We start from the raw sequence: 26166 nt of genomic DNA, 5'->3' as shown, positions 1-26166 counted from the left end.
GATATGAATTCTAAAACAAAAAAGGATAAGACAGTTATGAGAGATATAAAACACTTTAACATTTCCATAATTTTCACTATTAAATTTATTTTTTCTTTTTTTTGCTTAATTTCTATATACTGTCCACTTTGAGTTGAACAGAAAATTTAACTGACACCAATACTCGTATCATTTACTAGAGATGAACACATCCTCATTTCAGAATGTCCTTATTAAGTGAAGTTCAAAAACTGATAATTGAATTAAAAAAGAATATGAATCTGTAGGCCAATATAAAATTGTTTATTGTCACAAAATACATACAACAAAATTTACCATTCTAAAAGTGTTACATTTTACGTGTACATTTTAAAATATGTAATTCAGCAGATTAAGTATATTCACAGTGTAATACCACCATCACTATTATCTAGTTCCATAACTTTTTCATCATCTTGGATGGAAACTACATATCCATAAAGCATCTCTCCCCATTTCCCATGTCCCACAGTCCCTGGCAACTATAAATCTGCTTTCTTGTACACCTATTTTAAAGTTTTACACTTCACTATTTAAGCTAGCATCTAACACACGTCAGTTCCTTTTAAATTAGTTTATAAACTCATTCGTTGACCTGTTTGTTTATATTCCCTCTCCTTCCACAAAGGATTTTAGGAGAAATTAGTACTGTATACAAATACTTACAGGCTATTTATAATGAAGTCCTGATATGTCACATTTATTATGGGTTTAGTAGTCTTAAGAAAAAATACATTGTTTATAATCTTTTATTTGAGAAAGTTAAAATTTGGAATTACCGTGGTATCTAGTATTTCTGAATGATCACTAGTTTCATTGATGATTCCGGTTGAGTTGAAAGCCATTCCTGGTTTTATATTGACAACGAGAATGGTCATAGGTATGAGACCAAGACAGTAAGATCCTAAATTCATCATATGAGCTCTAAATCCATAAGCCAACCTACAAAAATATAAGCAAACCAGAATTGAGTCATTTCAAACAAAAATATTTACTTAAGATACTTCGGGAAAAAGTGGTTATAATCTCTTTAAGAAAACTTGTTGGTAAATTCACTGAAGCTTAGAATCAAGTAAATCTTCTAATTCACCTTTTTCATTTTCAGAAAAGGACTCTCAAGTTCTAAGCAAATTATGACTTAACAAATTAATGAAAGAGCCGGGATGTTAACCCATATAATCTGTCAGCAATATGAGTGCTCTTCCTAGAACACACCTTTTTCTTCATTGTCAACTAAATTTCAGGGTCCAGGATATTTCTTCATGTTCTATATAATGATCCTTTCCATGCCCCAAATATTTCATTTAATGTTAAAAATAAATTTTAGTCTCTAAAGAGCTTCTTCATGTCTTATATAATAATTCCCTCCCACTCCAAATATTTTATTTAATGATAAACAATGCCAGCATTTTTTAACCTTAACTTCTTTTATTTGGTCTTTTCACTTTATTTTATTATTATCATACTTTAAGTTCTAGGGCATTTGCCTTACTTATTTCTTCAAAGTAAAACATTAACATAACAAAAACCAAAACATTAAAATACCATTACAATATAATTGTTTTGAAGACTTTGTAATAGATCCAATAGGCAGAGCATTAAACAAGAAATAGTATTCAATACCCACCATTTCATGAGTAAATATTCTTTACACACAGGATGATTGAGAAGCTCTATGCGGTTATTTTGTACCATTGCCTGAGAAATAAAAAAAATGTGTAATAAAAACACAATCATAATCAACTCCTGATTATAAACTAATCTTTTTATTGTCTGGTTTTACAACTGTGTTTTGACATTGTAAAAGTAACATCTATTTTAGAACATTTAAAAAAATAAAAATTAGATCAAGATTTTAAAAAACACAAATTAGAACCATTTTGTACAGGTAAAATTGTTTGATTCAGTCTGATTCTTTAGTTCTCTGACTACTTGACCTAGCATAAGCTTTTTAATCTTATATAGGATTATAACAGGAAAGGACATTAAAGATAAATTAGCAAGTTACACCCTCATTCTGTCCTTGAAGAAATTCAGGCTTATCTTTCTAGAAGGATTTTATGCAGTAGAATATACATACATAGTTGTTAAATTAATCTAGATCATAAGTTTTCATTAAAGTTATTTGTGACTACAAGTATTTATCGAAAAATTAGTTTTTAACTATTCAAGAAATACATAAATAGAGGGACTGATGCCAACAAGGTAGCAAAATAGGAAGTCCCAGGCCCCCCTTCCTCCATAGAGATATGGAATTAAAAACAATACACAGACCATTTTCTTTGTGAGCAATCCAGAACTTAGTTAAGGTGTTTCTGTACCCAAGGTGAGCACGTAGCCAAAAATAACCATATCAAAGACAGTAGGAAAATGCATGGCCTTTACTTGCCACAGCTCCTCCCTCTGGCAAAGCACAGTGCCATTGAGAGAAAACTCCCAACTCCTGCCTTCTCCCTGGAAAGAGAAAGAAAAGGGTGGAACATATCCACTGACTTCTGACTTCTAAGGGGCTGAACAAGAGAATGATTTTTATCTTGCCTGAATCTAAGCTCTGACACAAATGGGTGCCAGCAGGTGATCACTGATAACGAAGTAGATCACTGGGTCTTAGTCTAGCACCAGAGAAGATACAGTGTCAACGGACAGATCGTAGGCAGTGTCCCAGTATCATGACTTGCTACAGCACCAGAGATACAGGGAAAAAGAGACAAAAAGTCTACCACATACTGAAAACAATTAGCAAAATGGCAATAGTAAGTCCTTTCCTGTCAATAAGCATTTTAAAGGTAAACTGGTTGAACTCTCCTACTAAAATACAAAGGTTGATTGAATGGATAAAACACAGGATTCAACTATATGCTGTCTGCAAGAGACTCACTTTAGATATAAGAACACAGGCTGTAAGTGAACGGATAGAAAAATATATTCCATGCAAATGAGAACCTGAAGTGAAAAGAAACAGCCATATTTACATCAGACAAAATAGACTGTAAGACAAAAACCGTGACAAGAAACAAAGAAGGACAATATATAATGATAACAAGGTCAACTCACCAGGAAGATACAACAATCATAAATATATACAAACCTCACATTAGAGCTCCCCAAAATATGGAACAAACTTAGATAGAATTGAAGGGAGAAATAAACAGCAACACAGTAATAGTAGGAGACTTCACTATCTGACTTTCAGTTACGGATAGAACAACCAGACAGAAGTTCAATAAGGAAACAGAAGACTTGAACTTGAAAGAAGTATTAAAACATTTCAAAAGATTGAAATCATATAAAATATCTTCCTCACTACAGTGGAATAAAACTAGAAATCAAAAGTAGAAGGAAAATAGGAAAATGAAAAAACATATGGAAGCTTAACAACTCCCTCTTAAACAGCAAATAGGTCAAAGAAAAAATAAAAGAGAAATTTAAAGTATATCTGGAGACAAATGAAATGAAAACATAATATACCAAAATGTATGGAGTATAGCTAAAGCAATACTAAAAGGCAAGTTTATAATGGTAAACACTTATGTTATAAGACAAGAAAGATCTCAAATCCATAATTTAACTTAAAACTCAAGGAAATAAAGGAAGTACAAACTAAACCTAAGATTAGCAAAATGAAGAAAATAATAATGATTAGAGCAGAGATAAATGAAAGAGAGAATAGAAAACAACAGAAAAAAAAATCAATGAAACCAAGAGTTGGTTTTTTGAAAAGATAAGCAAAATTTAAAATTTTACTAGACTAATTATGGAAAAGGAGAGATGATTTATTGGCTATGACACCAACAGAACAGGCAACTAAAGCAAAACAGACCAACAGGACTATATAAGGTTAAAAATTTCTTCAAGTCAAAGGAAGCAATGACCAAACTAAAAAGGCAACCTATGGAATGGGAGTAAATATTGGTAAATCATATATCTTATAAGGAGTTAATATCCAGAATATTTGAGGAACTCCTACAACTCAACAAGACAATAAATAACCCAATTGACAAATGGGTCAAGGCTGTGAATAGGTATTTCTCCAAAGAAGATACATGAATAGTCAATAAGCATTATTGCTTATGACTATTGAATGAAAAGATGCTCAACATCATTCATTATTAGGCAAATACAGTTTAGAACCACAATGAGATACCACTTCACATCTGTTAGTTGGCCACTATCAAAATAACAAAAAATAACAAGTATTGGTGAGCATGCTGAGAAACTGGAATCCTTGTGCACTATTGGTCGGAATGTAAAAGGGGACAGCCATTATGGAAAACAGTGTTGGGGTTCCTCAAGAAATTAAAAATAGAATCACCACAGGATCTAGCAAGTCTACTTCTAAATGTGTATATGAAGAGTTTAAAGCAGGATCTCAAAGAGATATTTGTATACTCATGTTTGCTGTAGCATTATTCACAATAGCCAAAAAGGAAAAGCAACCCAATATCTTCAACAGACAAACAGATAAGGAAAATATGGTACATACATACAATAGAATATCATTCAGCCTTAAAAAGAAGGAAGTCTTGTCACATGCTTAACATGGATGAACCTTGAGGAGATTATAGCAATTGAAATAAGCCAGTCACAAAAGTACAAATGCTGTAGGATTCCACTTTATATGAAGTACCTAAGGTGGAGAAAAATCATAGGCACAAAAAGTAGAAGGGTGGTTGCCAAAGGCTGGGGGAAAGATGACGGAAGTTGCTGTTTAATAAGTACAGAGTTTCAGTTTTACAACATGAAAGAATTTAGGTATCTCTTGAGTAACAATGTGAAAATACTTAACACTACTGAACTATACATTTTAAAAGAGTTAAGACAGTAAATTTAACTTTATGCTTTTTACTACAAGTAAAAAAGAAAAGAAATACCCAAACAAATTCTCTTTTAAAATACTGGAACATTGGGATAAGGCCATAGTTCTCACCACACCTAAGCCTCAATTCTGGGCAGCACTCCATTTCCCCAGTAGTATCACCATTGCTAATTTGTACATTCTTCCAAATCCTTTTCTGTATTTCTACAGAGAAACACCCATGTTCAAAAACTCAGATGTAGTTATAGAAAAAAAGGATAATTATTTTGTATTTATGTTTTTACTCAAATTATGTCTTCAATTTGCTTATTTATATCAACACAGCCTAGAAACATATCAATGTCATATAAAGATTCATCAAGAACATTGTTTTTAAATACTGCTTTATATTTCATTATTTGGATATAGTAGTTTATTGAGACCTTCCCTTATTTATAAATATTATTGTTTGACATTTTATAATTAAAAATGATGCAGCCAGAATTGGTCTTCTTAGCCCTTGGGCAAGTTTTTTATTTTAATTTGATGAGTTATATATTTCATTTCTAGAAAATTCTCAGACATCCTTTCAATTTCTCCCTTTCTATCTCTTTTTAAAAATGTTCATCTTTCTGATAGAAATTGGAATTTCTATTTTTAGCTTCCTTGTATTAACTTTGATTTGACTGTACTTTCCAAAATTATTCTACCAAACAACTTCTAGGTTTTTGCACTAAACACCCACTTACATTTTGAAAAACCTATACTATAATTTTCATCAGCACTGTGTTAGGTTTTTTCAATCTTAGTGTTCATAAAAATCTTTTCAGAAGCTTATTTAAAATTTTGATTATTAGGTCTACCCTCAAGCATTCTGGGCTAGTAGGTCTAAGATGGGCCTTAGGAACCTTCATTTTAACAAGAACCACAATAATTCTGATTCAAGCAGCCAGAGATTCCAGTTTAAAAACTACTACTGTGACACCAACAATGGGATATTTCCAGGTTCACCATTTTCTTTTCTATTTATTTTACCCTAACCATTTGAAACGTAATTGAGATATATTTATATACAATATTTTGGGGAATAAAGGAACCCCTTGCAAATATTCATTACCAATTGGATGCCCAATGGAGCCCATAAAGCTATATCTCTAGCTATTCTTGGGGAAAAAAAAAACCTGGCAGGATCTTAACTATTGTTTTGAGACCTCATCTAAACTTCCACGTAGATTTGACTTTTATCCATTTAAAATTAATGGTTTATTCAAGCTAAAATAAAAAATATGGAAAAGTATGTGAGAGTAATTCAAAATGTTACTATTAATATTTTTAAAACACCATACTAGAAACACACACAGATACTTGTTTTCAATGTGCTTTCATTAAAACAATCCTCTTATGTTTCTGAAATCTTGTAACTCTGCTTTTAAACTAATAACAAATAAAACAAACCTACCCTTTGAGGCATGCAAGTACATTGTAAGTTTAAATATCACCCAAATAAAGTGTAAATAAGATTTAAAGTATCCAATGTATTGGTAGCTATGCTAATGGATTTTCCATAGTAGCTCTACTCTTGCATGCACCATTAATGAAAATAGCTTCTCACTGGCTCCAGTTTGTCTTAATCTCAGTATCTGATTTCTTATGTTCTCTATTTGGTCCATCTAGACTTTCAAATTTTCTGTGCACAGTAATTTCCCATCAGGTCAGTTACCTTCCTGAAGAGCCCCACTCAGCTCACTTATAACTAAAATAAGGTTTCCTAAGCTATGTAGGCATTGTAGAATCGGGTGCTGGTTCGATACCTAGTATATTGCATTTATCTAAGTGAACCTATTTTATTTAAATTACACTTTGCCCATTGTTATATATTGTCTATTTCTTTTTAGATGCTATATAGATCTTATTTATTCCTATTCTTATTCTGATAATGGAGACAAAAAATAGATACATTTTTTCTGATAGAAATATTGCTTATTTTTAAAATTATAGTTAAAAAACACATACATATGCAATAAATTTTCTAAGTATAACCGTAGTGTAGTTACTGTTAGATCACTCGGCTATAGATTATGAACTACACTCGTAGCAAAACATAACATACTCAAGGAGAGCTAAAGTGCTTACAGCAATGGTGAGTCAGTTGCCATTACCAGTGTTAAGGGCATAAAATCCCCACGAGACTGCATTCTCCACACTCCAAGTGCTCAGTAAGCCTTGTTTAACTTTGGGTGACAGCTGTTACCATGGTCTGTATCAAAGTCTTCAGTGTTGGGAAATGAACTCATTGAAGGTGAATAAAAATTCTTCATTGACCTAGAGCAATGTTGCCTAATAGAATTTTCTGCAATGATGAAAATGTCTTCTACCTGTGCAGTGCAATATGAGAGCTGCAAACCAAATGGGCTACTGACCATTTAAAATATGGCTAGTGTGACTGAAAATAACTTTTAACTTTATTTACTTTAAACTAGTTTTTAAGTTAGGAAGCCACATGTGACTAGTGGTTCCCATATTAGATAGCCCAAATCTAGACCAAAATTTGCAACTCCAGTCCTCAAATGTTTTACGTGCACACAATTGTAATTTGTTGCCAATATTTACACAATTGTGGGCTGCTGTTGTCACATGGCAATGATTTGTTGAAACTAGTAGCCACTGTCCTTTTAACCAGAAGCCTAAGTTACTTATCTGTTACTGTTTTCTCTGTAGTTATTTCAGTTTGAGACCTTTGATTCAGATTGAAGGGCATCAAATGCATTATTTTCATCGCTTCATTGGCTAGAAACATAAAAGCATCTTTTCAAATAATAGCTACTTTTTAAAAAGTTTCTTGGGAAATTTAAGTCCATGCTGTGTCTTAAAAGCCTACTTCAAACTGGGTTTATTCCTCTGGAATCTAAGATCTAAGAACCTCTGAATGGTCAGAGTTTACCTAGGAGCCCAGTGGCTAGCTGAACTTAGAAGCTGTGGCTGTGAAATAATCACCCCTTGCATTTTCCTGTGGTTTACACTGAAGAAAACTCTTGAATATGTAGGTGGATAGAGGTGGCAAGCAAGTGTTACCTGTGTTGCCCATGGTTTATTGGATTCTGGATTGGAGCAGGTCTTACGTGACCATTAGAAATGAACTGTAGAACTTTACAGCAATTGAAAAAAATGATTGCTTTCTTTATTAAAAAATAAGGGTTTGAGTCACATGGCAAACACAGACATAGAACTATGAAACTGGAATTCTCTCCATCCATCAAGTATTAAAACATTTTAAACTATTGTATCAAAACATTTTAGAACCCAACTAGAAACTATTTAGATAATGAAAACATTGAACTTACATTGAGGGCTGTAAGAGGTTCATATACAACATCCTGTGTAGGTGTTTTTTTGGTGAATTCTAATGGGCATTGAAGATATTTGAAATTATACTCGATCTGTAGAAGACAGAATGTTTTTTAAAAAAAAGTACAGTTAGTCAAGTATAGAATCCCCAAAGTAATTCTTGAAAAAATCAAATACACAAGTTTACAATTCTGCTGAAAATTAAGTGATTTGAACAAAGTTATTTCAAGTGGAGACAAGAAATTAAGTTATTGCATATTAATTCCAAAAATAAATATCCTGGAAGGTTGTTATTCAATTGCTTTATATCTCATAGGCATGGAAAGAGAGGAGTTCTCAAAAGATCATTTAGATATTTTAGATCTTCATTATTAAGGCACAATTACTTAAGGAAATATAAAGACTAGAAAAAATGATGCTATTAGAAACTATTAAAATGTTAGGAGAAAACAGAATGTAAAGGAAAAATTCTCTCACAAGTAGATAATACAATAATATGACAAATTAGATCAATACCTTCTACAGTAGGTTACAGATCAATAGTAACAATATTTTTAATATTTTTCAAAGAATTATAACAAAATAATAAAATAAACTTACATAGTAGTCTCGGCAGGACTTGTCTTCTGTAGAATGCAACATGCAGAAATCTAAAAGTACCTTTGAAAGAGAAAAACAAGGTAAGATATTGGGGCAGTACACTACATATTAGGAAGGATTTTACCTTATTTCTAAATAACACACAAGACATTTCCTTTCCTTGGTCTCTTGCATCTCAAGAAAAAATTATAATCTATGTCATCAGGAGCAAAGTTTAAAATACAAAATGTTACAAATACCTTTGCATGCCTCAGAAATACCAGTGATTCAGAAAAATACCATGTGCTTGAGAATAAAATTGCATGTACTAAAATCTCGGTAAGAGATAGTCCACTAGTTGTGCCTAAGATTTGATGTCTTTCTGGGCTTTTAGAGGATATATAGATTACAGATTGAGCAACCCTAATCTGAAAATGTGAAATTCTAAATGCTCTAAAATCCAAAATGTTTTGAGCACCCACATATTTCCATAAGTAGAAAATTCCACACGAGTACTTAATATAAACTTTGTTTCATGCACAAAATTATTTAAAAACTATATAAAATTACCTTCAGGCTATGCTTTTAAGGAGTGTATGAAACACAAATGAATTTTGTATCTACACTTGGATCCCATCCTTATGATACCTCATTATATATAGGCAAATATTCTGAAATCCAAAACATTTCTGGTCCCAAGAAGTTGGGATAAAGGATAGTCAATCTGATTCCTTTGCTGAGTACCTTACAGTGACAACTTATTGTTCCTAATCAAGATTTTTCATCCCAGCAATGGAGTCTTTCTGTGGTTTAGGTCCCATCTTCTGAATTGCCCCAGTCTGGAGTAACGTGTTTGCTTCTATATCTCATGTGCCAAGCAACATGGAGAGAGTATGTGTTTAGAGGGGAGTGGACAGGATGGTGGGGGATAGATGTTGTAATGAGAAATAGATGAAGGCTCTCTAGATACTTAACTTAGGGAAAGAACACTTATGGGGTCATTAGAGCCACCCCTATGGTGTTCAGGAACAACTGTTTTTGTGGGGCTGCATAAACAATTTGAGACACCCCAAATCTAGTGGTCCAAATTTATGTTCCTGAGAAAGAAATACCACCTAGCCAGGCTGCCCTCTTGGAACCAGGACTAGACACGATACCCCATATGGCCCCATCAATGCATCTAGGACCTCCTGGGGCATCCGGTGAACCTGCAGAACTTGAGGGTAGAGGGTCAGACTATATCCAGAAGGGAAGAAACAGGGCCCTGGCTGGTCTCAGGTAGCAAAGGGATTAAGAAAATTACAAGGCCGGCTCTGTTGGTGACTGGATAGCAATACTGGAGGTCACAACAACCATCATGAACAATAAAGACAAGACTAGCCAGTAGTGCTGTGCAAGGCAGAAACAGGCAGGTCTGGTTGCTATAGTTTGAAAACTGGGTAATAATCAATGTGTGCAAAATAAAGGATGGGCTGTCTTGGGTGGGGGCTGGGGAGATTTCAAGAGCAACTTTTCAGAAATGTTGTATGAGTAATTCAAATGCATTATATCAGGCTTAAGACATTTAAATTCACTTATTTTGCTGAAAAGTAGTCACAATACAAAAGTAATAAAGTCATTATAGAAAATTACCTAGAAAATATAGTAGCATAAAGAAGAAATTAAAAACTAATCCTAATCCTGTAACAGATAATTCTTATTAACATTTTGGTATAATTTTGACTGTTTACTATGTTTTCACATGGGAATATTTCAACATTGTTTTACAATTACAAATAATGTTGCAGAAAACATTCTGTAAAAATCTGTATCTCTGATTATTCATTAAGACAGATTTCAACAACTGTAACTACAGAATAAGAAAGCTTGAGATTGAGTATTTATGTGTACTTTGATGAGATGTAGGCACCTAAAAAGTTAATCTGTCTGCCATTTGTGTACTGGACTGCTCCAATTTTCATTAGGCATCATAAAAAAAAAAAAGCCCCAAATATTTAGTGCACAGGAAGTCCTTGCTCAATAAATAAAATACAATAAGTGCTAGTAGTACTAATAACCACATAAGCAGTACAAAAATAGTAGGAGGTATATTATGTACGAACCATTATCCTTAGCACTTTATATATTTTACTCTCACTTTTGTAATCACTTTGTAAGATCAGTATTAGCATCATTATTTTAGAAATAGAGAAAACAGAAAACAATGCTCAGAGAGGTGAAATGACTTGCCTAAAACAACACAGCAAAAGGCAGCACCAGGATTAAATCCCAAGACCTCCAGAAGGCTCCAAATCTGGTCTTCTATTCCCTGTGTCACTATATCTTACTGCCTCCTCCAGCATTTGGATATATTTTTCCTTCGCAAGATATCTGAAGTCATTCTGCCTTTCTTGATTATTCTATGTCTGTCCCAATCCTCAAATCCCAACTTTCCCAGATTGCCTTTTTGCCTCTTTTAATACTCATCTGCTCAACAATCTGTGCATGTTTGTCTTGTATGGAGTATCCGATCATATGCTGGTGTATATTTAATGTAGCAAAGGGAGTCACATATTTAAAAACTCACAGAGGCCAGGCAAGCAATGTAAATGAAGGAACCATGCCAGGCATAAGAGTTTTTTTCCATTGTTCTTGAGATGTTCGCTATCCTTGGGCAAGCTTTTATCTTCACAGTTTGGATAAAGTCATAATTCAATACTTCTCTACTATAAGGAAAGCAATTGCATAAGAATGACAATATGTGACAACCAGGCACTGGAGCCCAATATACAAAAGGGAGAGATGGAGCATTTTATTTTATTTTATTTTTTATTATACTTTAAGTTCTAGGGTATATGTGCACATCATGCAGGTTTGTTACATGTATACATGTGCCATGATGGTTTGCTGCACCCATTAACTTGTCATTTACATTAGATATTTCTCCTAATGCTATCACTCCCCCCTCCCCCCACCCCACAACAGGCCCCAGTGTGTGATGTTCCCCACCCTGTGTCCAAGTGTTCTTATTGTTCAATTCGCACCTATGAGTGAGAACATGCGGTGTTTGGTTTTCTGTCCTTGTGATATTTTGCTCAGAATGATGCTTTCCAGCTTCATCCATGTTTTTAAATAGGAGAGTGATTGTCCCATCCATGGGAAGCAGCTGGTGCTCAGCCCAGCAATTCCTGCCTTGTGAGAAGGCAGGCCCAGGTACAAGATCTCATTCTTATGAGAGGCTAGATATTTGGAGGAAAATATAACTGGAGGAAACCAGATACCTTAAGGAAAGCATCCTGGTTTCAAACATTAGCAATTCATGCAAATTTGAAACAACAATAGCATGCATGCCAAGTGAAACATATACAAAGGCTTTATTCGGTCAACAAACACCAGTTCATAGTCTCTGCTATAGGTGCAGATTATTTAAATAAAAATATTTTACCATATTATTATCTATTACATATAATAATAGGATTCTTTAATCCAAGAAGGCCTTCCTTAAGTAGTTATTGTCTCATTTCCCTTATAGCCTAAGGAAAATGGGAAGCTTTAAAGCTGGAAATTATTATTATTAGGTTGTGATTACAACAATAAATCCTCAGATCATATATGTCAAGCATAAACCCAGGAAGAATTTTGTTTTAGAGAGTTTACCTTCATGCATTCAGGGAGGTATTCTATCATTTCCGTAATTGGACATTTGTTGCATGGAGAATTATGACTAAAAACCTTAAGACATTCATCCCATCTGTAAAAAATAAATAAGTAGGATGAGCACAGGTCTTCATCCTTCTGTTCTGTACAATAGCTGAAACTCAAGATTATTTCTTTAGGGGAAATCAAAACTTAAGCGTATTCATGGAATACAATGCTCACCCTTGGTTCCAATGGAACCAACACGTAAACCAAGATCAACTCAGTAACAGGATCCTTGTCCATTAATGGACATTAGGAATGTGGGTAAATTTCAGGATGGCTGTTATAATCATTGTTCTGTCTCTTTATCTAAATGCCATTCAAAGAAGCTGGGACTATATCTTCTTTTTCTCCTGAAGTTATGAAATGGTCAGTATTTACAGAGCTGACCACGTTGGGTAGAGATTCCACATTCACATACCTACACCATCAGTGTAGTACTGTTCCCATATTTAATAACTAATGCATGTGTACATCCTGTATTGAATTAAACTACAAACTAACACGTGTAAAGTGCATTGATAAGCATAGCCTCTGCCAGAACATTCCAGATTTTGCCCATTTTCTTCATCACCATCCAACTGAACAGGGTAAGACAGTGCTTACCATACCAAGGAAGAACTAAATCTATGGCAGGAGGCAAAGAATAGCCCATTTATCTCCAAGATCTTATCCAATTTTCTGTTAAACTCTATCAATAAAACCCATCTAGTACATCTACATTATCAAAAGAAAAGTTTGGATTGAACACTTTCATTAAAAGTGCTTTAAAGGGATGATCAGTAAGAGATTTTTTAGACTGTCCATGCTCAAAAACACAGGCTTGATGTGCCTTGAATATGAGAATGTTTGCTCTGTGTTCACTACTAGGTGACACTGGGCCCTTGTGCATATCTATCTGTGATTATTATAGAAAGTGATACTATAAAGATATTATGAGAAGTGAAACAAACTATCCTCTAACTTAATCACTAAAACTCCTTGGCGTATGGTTTACAAACCCACCAACTCCAAAGATTACATGTTAAGAGTCATCCCATTATATGGCACTGATAACCAATTGGATTTGCCTTGGGGAATATTTTTGCCCACTCCAGTTTTATGGTTTCTACTGGCACATGTTGGGCAAATTCAGGTAGGGCAGTGCAGAGCTTGCTTGACAATGATATGGTTCCAGACACTACACCTGAACCCCTGGAGTCTCACAAGAGTGATGTGAAGCTTCGTTTTATGTGCCCACATTTTATTTTTTAAGAAATATAAACTGAAGATCAGAGAGGTTAAGCAATGTGCCTGTTGACATCCAAAAATATTCATTTATAAATTTAGGTAGACATTCAGAAATAACTAAAGGAGTATAATTGGATTGTTTGTAACACAAAGGATAAATGCTTGAGGGGATAGATATCATTCTCCACGATGTGATTATCATGCATTGCATGGCTGTATCAAAGCATCTCATGTACCTGATACATATACACACCTACTATTTACCCACACAAACTAAAAATAAAAGGGTCGGGCACAGTGGCTCGTCTGTAATGCCAGCACTTTGGGAGGCCAAGGTGGAAGAATCACTTGAGCCCAGGAGTTCGAGACCAGCCTGGCTAACACGGTGAAACCATGTCTCAATGAAAAATACAAAAATTAGCTGGGCATGGTGGCTCGTGCCTATAGTCCTAGCTACTCAGGAGGCATGAGAATTGTTGAAGCCCGGGAGGTGGAGGTTGCAGTGAGCAGAGATCATGCCACTGCACTCCAACCTGTGTGACAGAGCTAGACCTTTTCTAAAATAAATAAATAAAATTAAAATAAAATTTAAAAGATTGATGCAAACAACTGATATTTTAAATTTTGATTAATGGCTGAAACTCATTTATTTTCTCTTATTTTCTCTCAGACTTCAAATCATCCCTAAACCAGAGAACACTACATGACAGTGGACAGGAAGACAGTATACCTTTTGCTCCTGATGATTGTAAGAACCACCTCCTTCCTCTTATTGTGAAGTGCAAGGTGCAAAAAGGAGGCCTGCTGCTTGTTCAGGACTATGTCAGCATTGTGGCTCAGAAGCAGCGCAACGGCTTTGGCGTGGCCTTCCCTTGCAGCAAAGTGAAGTGCAGTGTTCTTTTGAGGAAAAAGAGACACAGAAAATGTGGTGACAATGTCTAATCTGCCTTATTTCACCGCTTAACTGCTTAAAAGAAATTAGCGACACTACTATTTAATACCAAAATACATAGGATTTAAAACTGGTGTTCAGAATCAAGCTTCAAAATAATGAGTTTATAGTTCAAATGTGTGTGTGTGTGCATGTGTGGGAAGTGGATCTGTGTGTGTGTGTGTGTGTGTGTGTGAGAGAGAGAGAGAGAGAGAGAGAGAGAGAGAGAGAGAGAGGCAGAGAGAGAGAGAGAGAGAGAGAGAGAATGAATTCCAAGGCATTTGTTTTGTGTTGCTTTTGCAATGGGATGATTCTACAAGGACAAAGGACAAGCTTTCAGGGTAAAGATGTTGGGTTGAACACAGAAGAAAATCCTCTGAGACTGATCATTTGGAGAACAGTGACTTACAGATTTGGGGCTTCACAAGCTTGTAAATTTTTTTTTTAAATCAGCGACTGTTATAAGTTTGCCCATTTTTAGTTACCCCACATAAAGACTTTTTTTTTTGAAAAAGGCAACAACAATCTTCTATCCCCATCGTTTTATGAACAAACATACATTTCAAAAGTCACTCTCCCCAACAGAAGGAAGGACATAATAGCACAATAAAGGGCAGTATTTCAAATCAATACACTTCAAAATAACACTTATCTTAATGAAAACTCACCCCTGCCTTCATTCCTCTGGACCTACCAGGGAGTAAACGCTTTGCCATCAAATTTCAGTGGCCTGTAGACCTCGCTGCTCTGTGAGACTGGGGGTTTCCTCAACATTCACCCACCCCTTGGTATTCTCTCATTTCTGCTGCCTTTTGATTCATACTTCACCTCAAGAATCCACTTGCTAAATATCCAACAAAAGGCTGGGAATAGAGCAAGGAAGGTAAAAGGTATCTTGGAGAGTTTTCTGGCAATGTTGGAAGTTTCTGCTATGTCAAGATTTTGGGTAAGCATGAGGACCACAGTGCATACCCCATCTTCATCCAGGCGATCTGTGCACTTCAAATTAGTATCAAGAATGACCTTCATGGTCTGAGTGTACCCGCCCATGGACGCATGATGCAAAGCCGTCCAGCCATTGTAGTCACTGGTAAAGAGTTAAGAAAAGATATGTGCAAACACTTAGCAGATGAAATGCGGGATGGGATGCCATTTGGCTTATTCTAGGTAAATCTGATGACAACAAAAAGTATAAATGAGATCTGGCAACTAAATATTTATAATAAATGAGCTAATTCCAAGCTCAATGATCTTAAATGACCTATTTCTAATGTGATTCACACATGTTTTTTATTTAGTGGTTTAAAATACAAAAGTATATAAACACATTACTAAATACTTTGGGGTAGGAGAAGTACACTTAGCGTGTCTGTGTCATACATCTTTTTTTAAAGCTATAATGAACTGGTACACATCAATTTAAATCTTGTTTTATTCTTTCAATGAATATTGTATCAAAAAAATTTTATGAAGTAATGTTAGTCTTTGTGGTCAATAGTTATTGGTAATACTACTAATAATACAGTATATGGCTATAAGATACTTAGCTTAGTGTCAGTTATTATTCTAAGAGTTTAAATCTGAAAAACTTCCCTCTTGTGCTCTGAAAGATGCTTACTCAATTGCTTTGAAAAATGTTTATCCTTTTCCACAGAAATTCAAGATGTAAATACAACGAAGCCTTATCATATTAGTTATCTTTTTTCAAATTACACAGAAAAAAATTCCTGACACTAATTTCAGTGCTAATGAGCAGATGTTTTAGAGTGCAAGAGCCATGTTGCTGTATCAGTTATGATGTAATAAGCAACAACTGTCTGGCCTGGGTCTACTTGGGTCCCTTTGCAGGTCAGTTGCTTGGTGTTTCTTTGTAAACCAGAAGAAGCTGAGCAAAACATTCATTCTTGTAGCTGTAGCACCAATTTGCTGTCATCAATATTATGGTAAGGAAATGTGTTTTTGAACATTAGCCTAATAAGCTCTTTGCTACTGCTATGGTAAGATATTAAATGAAAAACCTCTGTAAAATGTTTCCAGGTTTTTTCTTTCTTATCACAATATAATTTAATTATGCCACATATTTTATTATGCTTACATATTTTAACTTTGTTTTATTTCTTGTGCTTGAGCTCATTTAAGTATAATAAAATTCAGAAATGTTTACTGTCTTCTGTTGTCACTTAAAGGGAGCTTTTTATATCTACCATTCATCAGATTGAATGAAAAGTAGAATATTTGAACTTGTATGTTTTGTGTGTGTGTATGTGCACACACACACATACACAACCATGGTTTTGTATCTATATAGGAATATGGCAGCAAGAGGAGGTAAAATATGGGAACTGTATTTCAAAGAAAGGTTCTGAGAAAGACTGCACAAAGCCACTTATTCTGTCGAACAAGGTTTTTCAAGTCTAAAAACTTCAAAGTCTTTCAGTTGGAAATAATACTGACTTCCCTTCCAGTATTTTAGAAGTTATATATGTTTTGATGATAAAATAAAATGGATAAAAGTACTTAGTGAGATATAAAGTGAGACCTCATAATTAAAAATATAATGAAAAGATCGCCTCAAAATGGCTAATGAAAGAAACTATATAAACATTCCAATCATATATCCTCACCTGAGAAACAATGCACCTTTTTTCAGAAGAAGCTGAACTACTTTATCATGTCCATTCTTTGCTGCCAGATGGAGAGGAGTCATTCCATGAAGGTCCCCTTCATTCAGAAGCCTTGTATCACTTATGCCTTGTAGGAGCCTCTGACAGGTATTGATACGCCCGTAACTTGAAAAAAATTATGTTTCGTATTTTCAAAGCAAATATTAAATGGAAAGAAGACATGTTCACACATTGCTAGACTGTCCCTTACCTGGCTGCAAAATGCAGAGGTGATTTCTTATCTTTGCTTTTGGAATGAATGGACACATTAAAGCCAAGTAGGTTATTTACAGAATCAGGGCCCCCCTGTCTACATGCATAATGTAGAGGAGTACACCCATCATTGTCTTCATCCATTACCAGCTCTTTGATCTGTTGCATCTATAGGAAAAAAATTAATATTATACAAATAACTCTGCTATTATGCTAAAATGATGGTTTTCACACTATTCTGTAGGAAAATATTTTCCAACAAGGGTCAATATGTACTCCTTAGGGACAAAATTGTAAATAACCTAAAGGATATGAGAGAAAAATAAATATGAAGGAAGTTGAATGCTCTGTCTTCATGTAATGTACATTACCATATTAATGTACATTACCATATTAAAGGATCTGAGATACCATGCCAATAGGAAAATGTACTTAACATTTTTAACTCAGCATTTTTCAAATATATTTGACCACGGCCCTTCCCTCTGCCCCTCCTCTTATTTCCTCCCACCCCCAAATAACACCCAACAGCTTCATGTTAATACATTCTGTTAGGTAAAATGGATGGGATGTTAATATTAGGTTTACTTTATGTTTTATATGCTTAAGCTTAAGTTTCTCCTATTTTGTTATTTTTTAAATATTCAAATACATATTTTTTTTATTATTAAAGACAATGGCAATATTGAAATCTATTGACAACAAAAATATGGTGTATTTCACATGCATGTGCTAATACTAAGTATTAGCTGGTGAATATAAATATAAAAATAATGCTTTCAACCTCTCCTCAGCAAGTCAAGTATGCTGAGTAATTTTCTTAATAGATGGTGGAATATTGATAATTCATTATTATACTTGGATTTTCCACTGATATGCAAATCATAATGGTCAAAGAATGAAGAAAATCAAACTAATTAAAGATGTTACTTTATCATAGATGACTGCATATGAAGTTCCTTTGTAAGTTAAAAAATCAGTCTCACTACAATTATCATTGTCATCATCATCACCACCACCACCATCACCATGTTGTAACTAAATATTAAAATATGTCATCTTTATTTTAAAACATTTTTAAAATTCCAGAATCAGTTTCTATAATAACAAAAATTACAACAAACGAAATTAGTTTATTTTCTGTTGAACCCAACTCAGTTAATGGAAATCCATAGATATACATTACCTGCATAAATTCAGGTCGCAGATTTTTTAATCCATAAGGTTGCTGTACAGTTAAATGCAGAAAATTACGTCCAAAATTATCTTTTATGTCTACTTGGGCACCTGAAAAAAACATTATGTAAATATAAACTCTATTCATTTATTTAAAGCATTGTTTATGTGGATTCTCAACTTAGCAAAAAAAAATTTGACTTAAAATAATGTTGACTTTTAGTTTACAGGAAATTGTGTTTAGATGAGAAAACTAAACATATTTAAAATCAGGTTTACCTTACTCTGTGTGTGTGTGTGTCTGTGTGTGTACGTGGGGTAGAAAATATGTGATGCATTACATAAATACATGAAGCCTTACCTTTTAAAGCATAAAATGTAAGTACAGACACATTAGAGATCAAGAAAGAAGAGGAGAGCAGAGAAGGACATCTCACTTCTTTGTTATCAGGGGCCCAGGTTAGAATCTAAAACGGGGAAGTTATAGTACCTACACCACACAGGACTGACACATTGAAAGACAGTTAATTAAATGTTCAGCAAATGCCTGGGGTATAACAATTACTTTATAAATGTTATCTACTATTGTTCTGAAATTGTCTTTTTAAGTATGCTCCCTTACTGGACAGAAAATTATTCTAGACATGAAAATTGTTCTGTTTATCTTTGAATTCACAACATCCGGCCCAGGGCCTGGCACACAATACATGGTGGCACACAATGAAGGTTCATTTGGCACACAATGAATGTTCATCTAACCAAACTGAGTAGTACTTCAAAAGACTTGGCTTGGTCCCTCTTGGTACCTTTAGAGAGTAGCAAATTTACAATATTCCAAGATGCAGAAGCAGTTGCTAATATAAGTGGAGAGCGTCCTTCAGAATCGATCTTATTAATATCTGCTCCCTAAAAATCAAACAAACCATTCAACAAAGAGCTTAAAACAGAAAACCATCATATATTATAATCTCTAACTAATGGTAATTCATTGATATAGAGTGTCTATATTATGGCTAGCACTAAACCATATGACTAGTTATAGAATTATTTGAAAATTTCCCATAGTTCATATGTTATATCATCAGAAATCAAGGAATTCATTTATGATTTCCACAAAAAATTATTCTCACATATTAGGCTTTTTACTGACACATGGCAATAGCTCTAGTTACTACTTGAACCATAAAAATAATATCCTTTTACTTAGATCAATAGTTTAGTTTCCACTGCAAGAAATAATTTTTAAATGTCTATAATTTTAAGTCTTCCAAATTCATTACATATATGATTTAAGAAACATTTACAAAACACCATCCACTTTTAAAAAAATCCTATTTTATCTGAAATAGATGAACTGAAATAATTGAATTGAAATCACTCAAATTCTAAAGTAAAATTTTAGCCATTTATTTAAGAAAATTGATATTTAAAAATCACATTAAATATATTTTAAATGAATAAGTCAATGTTAACCATTACATATTATAATATTTGATATGACAAGAAATCAAAGGCCTTTAAAAATTTCATGAAAATAATTCTGTATATTATATAGGGTAATAAAAAATAGCTTAAAATCCAAACACGAATATTTCTTTGTTCTTTTGGGGCCCACTAATATAGATGACAATGGGGGTAGCATGCCCTTTGGCAAGTTCCATGGTCAGTGAGGCTCTGCAACAGTTCTCTTGCCTGGTGAAAAGATGGCAGCCTTTGCAGGAAATCATGCATAACCATCATTTATGGTTTATGGCATATAATACATAGTTTATGGCATATAATGAGTCTCCCCAGGACTCTTCTGTGTAATTATCATAATTTCAATAGTTATGATTGACAACACACACATGTTCAATACTACAAATGGAAATCTGTCATTGCTGATATGGTGCAGCTTACGTAAATTCACCATACATTCATCTGTATAAAGGGCTTATTAAAATTCAACTCAAAAGCTGATTGATTCCACCTCCCAGAGTGAAAAAGATCCCATGCTTCATGCTTTCACTTGTAATAAATCTTTGACAGTATTTTCAACTCCTCAGTTTTAAAGGTGGCACTGAGGCAGCTGGGGTAGGAGCTTCCCCCTGTGCTGCCTGTCCTGCCTCCACCTTAAAGCCACCAGGCTGAAGAAGGGTTGCCGCCCAAGCTCACACTCCCATAAGACCCTCTTACAGGCCATGGGAACAGCTTTCCTTGCAATGTACCTGCCAACTTCCTGCACTAAAAACACTGATATGGATATCCAAATTACGTTTTGACACTTCTAAGTTCACAGTAATGTTTGGCCGTTGCATATTCATACATAATATACTCTGCTTCCAAGTATGTCAATCATCCTTTTGTACACTGTTTTTGCTGATAAGCAAGAAATTGAAATTTGATTCATTTTTGAAAATCCATATTATGTAATTATATGATTTCTTCTATTATAAACAGTAATAAAAATAAACCAGTAAAAGGAATAGTTACCACTGAAATTAAATAGTCTGCTAGTTCATGGTGATCAAATAATGAAGCTCTGAAAAAACAGAATTATAAACATTATAATTAAAGTACTATTGATGTAAATACAAATGTATTTAATAAAGCTACTATATTTGGAAAGTGAATTTAACTAATCATAAAATAATATGATAGACTGTAAGAGAATTAGTAAGCTTTCAAAATTTATAATTTGATTCTGATTAGGGTAGCATTTTCAAAGTAATAATAATAGGAGAACAACAAATACATCATAATATTTTCTTCCTCATCCTTTAAGAAACCTATTTCATCCTGAAAAATCCCCATAAAGATGTTCTGAAGTGAGTAGTAACACCTGTTCCAAGATAGAAAAGACAAGGAAATCACTGGTACTGCTATGACCATGGGGAATAGCAAAAGCTACATGTAATGTGTGCCTCAAATTCATTTGCAGGGTTCAAAAGCCCCTCTTTGGGGGGTTTCTCTTTGGCAAAAGTTAAAAGGCAGTGTTAGTTTTCTGAGTTTTATAAAGCCAAAATAATTATGGAGAGAATTGAAAACATTTTGATATCATCTCACAGGCAGTCATAAGCAACACCATAACAAATGTTAACACTAATGATTCAAAGCTTTGTGTTTCCTATCGCAAATCTCATATCTGTGTTTCAAGGTTCTCTCAGCTATTTTTGGCCTTTCATCCATAAATTTCAGAATCAGTTTGTTAATTTGATTGACAAGAGGTTGCATCATATTTAAAATATATTAATTATATTTAGTAATTACAAGGGAACAAATTCTAACATTAAGGCTCCATTTTCCTAAGATAATTTCTCATTATGCGTATTAATATATTAAGGTTGTGTGCTAAAGATACATTTTAACAATAACCAAATCACTGGGTTTGTAAATTGGTGAAACATTGGAAACAAAGAGTTTTATCTTTAATTCCTGAGACTGATCTTAAATATTTTGATAATATTCTAGGTTATAAATTGGCACTGGGATTTTGTGAGCTACCCACATGATTCTAATGTGCAACAGCTTGAGAATTTCTGGTCTAGAGGTTAGTCTATCTATTGAGTTTTCATTTTATTTCAATGGCTTTTTTAAACTTCTTTTTTACTGAATCATTTTCATATCACCAAACCTGGATTCAAATATGACAGTCTGTTTTACACAATCTTATGTTATCTTCATATATTTAGTTTTATGTAAATGATTATTCCTTTAAATTTTTGAAGGTCTCAAATATCTTCATTTTAAAATTCTTTTTGGAATGCCCTATTATTTCTATTTTCTTGGAAAAAAATTGGTCTTTGGTCAAATGTGTAGATTTTTATTAGCTTTATGCTATAAAACTTTAGGTTGAAAATTCATCCTAAGTGGGAGTTCCTTTCTATTCACACATATCCCATTGTGCCTGGTGGTTTTGCTGTGTACATTTATTAGACACAGATCTTATATTGGTAGCTAGAGTTTCTTTTTTTTTTTTTTCTAAGAGATTTTGTAGAATTCCAGGTCCAATTGCCTATTGAAAATATATTGGCAGCTCTGTGTGTGTGAGTATGTGTGTGTGTAAGAGACCGAGAGAGTGAAGGCTCATCTCAGATACCTCTTTCACTCACATGGATAGCATCTGATACTTGTCTTTCCAGAAGAATTGAATTTCCAGTCTACAAGTAAGCCTATGGTTTAATACACTTTGCCTGATGTGTATTTCTGCTAAACTTCAAATAAATTTGTTATTGTTTTTGGAAATTTGGTTATAATTTCCTAAAACTATATCTTTTGAAACCATTTATCTATAATTGTTGGTGAGCAGGAGGGATTAGCGTGGGGGTGACATATCCATATGTATCTACTCCATTTTATCACTAAAATGGGGATAACATAAATATGAAAATTGGAACAGATTAGAAATGACTTGGAAGACTGTGTATGTAGACTTCTTTAGCACACAGAAAATTAATCTTGAGCCTATATCCGCTGGACTTGAATCAGAATATGCCACGGGTGATTTTATTTTGTGAAATTTCTTTAACATTCTACTCCCATTCCCAAGGAACATATGCGATTCCAGTTGATCCACAGGGTCTTTGTTATCTTTGCCTTTTTCCTTTGAATCACAAAATCTTTGCTAGCATTAGTGCTAACTGCTCCTTGCAATGTCTAATTTCACGCATGAAGATGGAAAATCAGTATACAGAATGATAGGTAGGAAACTTGCCTGTGAAGCATGGTCTCATGACTTCCATCGGTTGTGTTAACAATATCCATGCTACCAGAATAGGACGATATCATCAATTTAACAATCTCAGTGGCTCCCTGGGTGGCAGCAAAATGAATGGCTGTGCACCTTCCCTTCTGTAAAGGATTTTAATACTAGAATCAATGTTTAAATCTCAATGTAAGAATATAACTTATATTTGGCATGAGCTTTTTCTTCACAGAGTCATAAAATCAAGGGATATCTATCAGACTGATCACCATTAATCATCTGAAATGTGATAGAGTATTCCATTTGAGTTTTGAGTGAGCCTGCCCAAAGAAAAGATCCAGTAGAGACAAGATGGTAGCTGACCAATTATGCTTCCTTGCGTAATTACAACGAATATTCCTTGATTTTATGACCTTGCAAAAGGAAAACGGGCACGTCCATAAAACAAATGGTAGCTGACGAATTGTGCGTTCCTTCTGGGAATACAACAAGAACTCGTTGGCATATACTTCTACTTCCACCATCATTGTCTGGGTGCCATTCTTTCCCCCAGGGAACATGAGAACAATGTCCCAATCATTGCTGTAAGCATTCAGTGTATGAAGTGACTTCAGACCCCATACCACCTTTGGCAGCTCTTCATTTCTATATTGAAGGGACAGTATAGAAAGAGTTAAAAGGCAGTGTTAGCTTTTCTGAGTTTTTATGAGGTTTCCAGAAGCCACATGAGATTAATATCCAATCTTCTCTTCCTACATAAAATACAGGCCTTTGGAGTATCTTGGAGGGGAGCTTGTTGCCACCCAAAACTCAGACATTGAAGGAGAAAGGGCCAGAACTCTCCACTTTTGGTCAGAGATGCCTGACATAAGCTCAGCTCCCAAATACAGTCAACACTTTCACATACATATTTTTAGAAATTAGTTAAGTGGTCCTCAATTTAAAAATGATAACTTTTCTGAGTAGAACTAAAACCAAATACATTCATGATTGGGCTTTAATGTTCCTGGCTGAACATTATCATCTTCTGAGGGTAGGCCTTAACTTCTTTTAATGGCAACTGCACAAGATAAATATTCTTTGTTGTATCTATATTTGTGTCTGCAATTGTTTTGGGGAGTACTCAAAATTTTTTACATAGATTGAAACTTGAGGTATTCTCTTGTTCTGCTTCTTCATAAGCAGAAGGAAATATGTATTTCTTGTATGCATTTCAATCTAAATTAACTGTAAAAGAGCTATAAAGTATTTTATATGCTTATGACAATTCTAAGATAAAAGTGTCATATAGAATATGAAGAGTTACCTCCTCTGGGTCTATTTGTGCACCATTGTCCAGGCACATTTTGATCATTTCCAAGTCACCATTTTGCACAGCCAGGTGGAGAGGGCTGGCTTTACCATTATTCACAAAGTTAATGTGCAACTGTCTACTGTACCCAAACTCTTCACCTTTAGAAGAAAATAACAAGTATATAAAACATATAATATGTTATGTTTACAACATAACAAGTATATAAAATAAATAATAGGGAGGGTTTTTATTTTAAAAAATGAACAAAGCATAAAACAAAGAAAGGGCACTGAGACACATAAAAGCTTGTGTTTAATTCTGTTAAATATTTTTCAAATTAGGCTGGGTGCGGTGGCTCACGCCTGTAATCCCAGCACTTTGGGAGGCCATGGTGGGAGGATCACGAGGTCAGGAGATTGGGATCAGCCTGGCTAACATGGTGAAACCCCATCCCTACTAAAAATACAAACAATTAGCTGGGCATGGTGGCATGTAACTATAGTCCCACTACTCAGGGGGCTGAAGCAGGAGAATCACTTAGACTTGGAAGGATGAAGTTGCAGTGAGCCGAGATCACACCACTGCACTCCAGCCTGGGTGACAAAGTAAGACTCCATCTCAAAAGAAATAAAAATCAAATTAATAGCATCCACCAAAATAGACTTATTTATAGTATATAACATAGAAAAGCCTCAACTCACCAAACCTTAGTATTATTTCCATGCATTCTTTGGAACCTGAAAATGCAGCTTGGTGAATAGGGAAACATCCCCATTTATTTGATTTACATGGCTTAGCTCCTTTGTTAAGCTGGAAGAAAAGACAGAATGAAAAATGACACCAGTTAAACCCCAAATCACAAGGGTCTATTTGTGTACCATTTAAGATGAGAATTTACGTGCCTCTCCCATATCATTTTACTACTATACGTCTATGTAAAAGTACACAGAGAGCTTCATATGTTATGAAATCTAGGCAAGAAGGTAATTTTGAAGTAGACTAACATTCTGAAATAGAGATATTTTATATCTTCCAAAGAAGTAACAATGTAGACACAACAGTATCAATCTTGATACCCCAGCAATAAAGTCAACACATTTTTCAATGGGATTAAAGAGATTTTTGAAGACGTTATCATGACTTCCATAACCATTTTCAGTTTCTTACGCAAATAAAGTGATATTTCCTAGATTCTTTTCCCTTTATTTATGCAAAATTAATAAATGAATGTGCCACTACTCTTGTTAAGCCATAATCAAATATTTTCACTAATGACGTTTCTTAAGTAAAAAGATGTTAGAAGAACTGAATGTTATACTACCTTTTATGTAAACCAATCATTTTAAACTACCATTTTCTGTAAATCAATCATTTTAAACTACCATTTTCTGTAAATCATTAGCCTTCAGTTTTAAATACCTCTAATTACTACAAAAAATGATTTTGAAAAGTAGAAAAGTGTGAAGAATCCAATACCACCTGTAATCTCAGCTTTTAGAGGTAGTATCTGTTTACTTTATACATCATAGTCCAGAAATTTTATATATATATATATATAAT

The 26166-nt window shown here is 34.1% G+C and overlaps 1 protein-coding gene and 1 long non-coding RNA gene across 2 annotated transcripts in view; one reads left to right on the top strand and one right to left on the bottom strand.

Moving 5' to 3' along the window:
• Positions 1-15353, top strand: part of LOC108530074 (uncharacterized) — a 217294-nt gene extending 201941 nt beyond the window's left edge. The window contains exon 3 of the long non-coding RNA XR_001885748.1: positions 14316-15353. This is a non-coding gene — a long non-coding RNA (uncharacterized LOC108530074). The remainder of the gene's footprint in view (positions 1-14315) is intronic.
• The window catches only part of TRPA1 (transient receptor potential cation channel subfamily A member 1), a 68574-nt gene that overhangs the window by 15435 nt on the left and 26973 nt on the right, over positions 1-26166 (bottom strand). The window contains 16 exon segments of the mRNA XM_017872726.1: positions 1-10; positions 798-960; positions 1646-1716; positions 8155-8250; positions 8759-8818; positions 12374-12467; positions 14376-14542; positions 15549-15663; positions 17201-17365; positions 17451-17620; positions 18639-18739; positions 19435-19534; positions 21101-21149; positions 23322-23458; positions 24619-24764; positions 25308-25416. Coding sequence (XP_017728215.1) covers positions 1-10; positions 798-960; positions 1646-1716; positions 8155-8250; positions 8759-8818; positions 12374-12467; positions 14376-14542; positions 15549-15663; positions 17201-17365; positions 17451-17620; positions 18639-18739; positions 19435-19534; positions 21101-21149; positions 23322-23458; positions 24619-24764; positions 25308-25416 — 1753 coding nt within the window.

The sequence above is a fragment of the Rhinopithecus bieti genome, unplaced genomic scaffold, assembly GCF_001698545.2.
Source record: "Rhinopithecus bieti isolate Rb0 unplaced genomic scaffold, ASM169854v2 scaffold_6536, whole genome shotgun sequence".
Classification (NCBI taxonomy): domain Eukaryota; kingdom Metazoa; phylum Chordata; class Mammalia; order Primates; family Cercopithecidae; genus Rhinopithecus; species Rhinopithecus bieti.
Note: the sequence above shows the minus strand (reverse complement) of the source record. Positions and strands in the feature narration are given on the sequence as shown.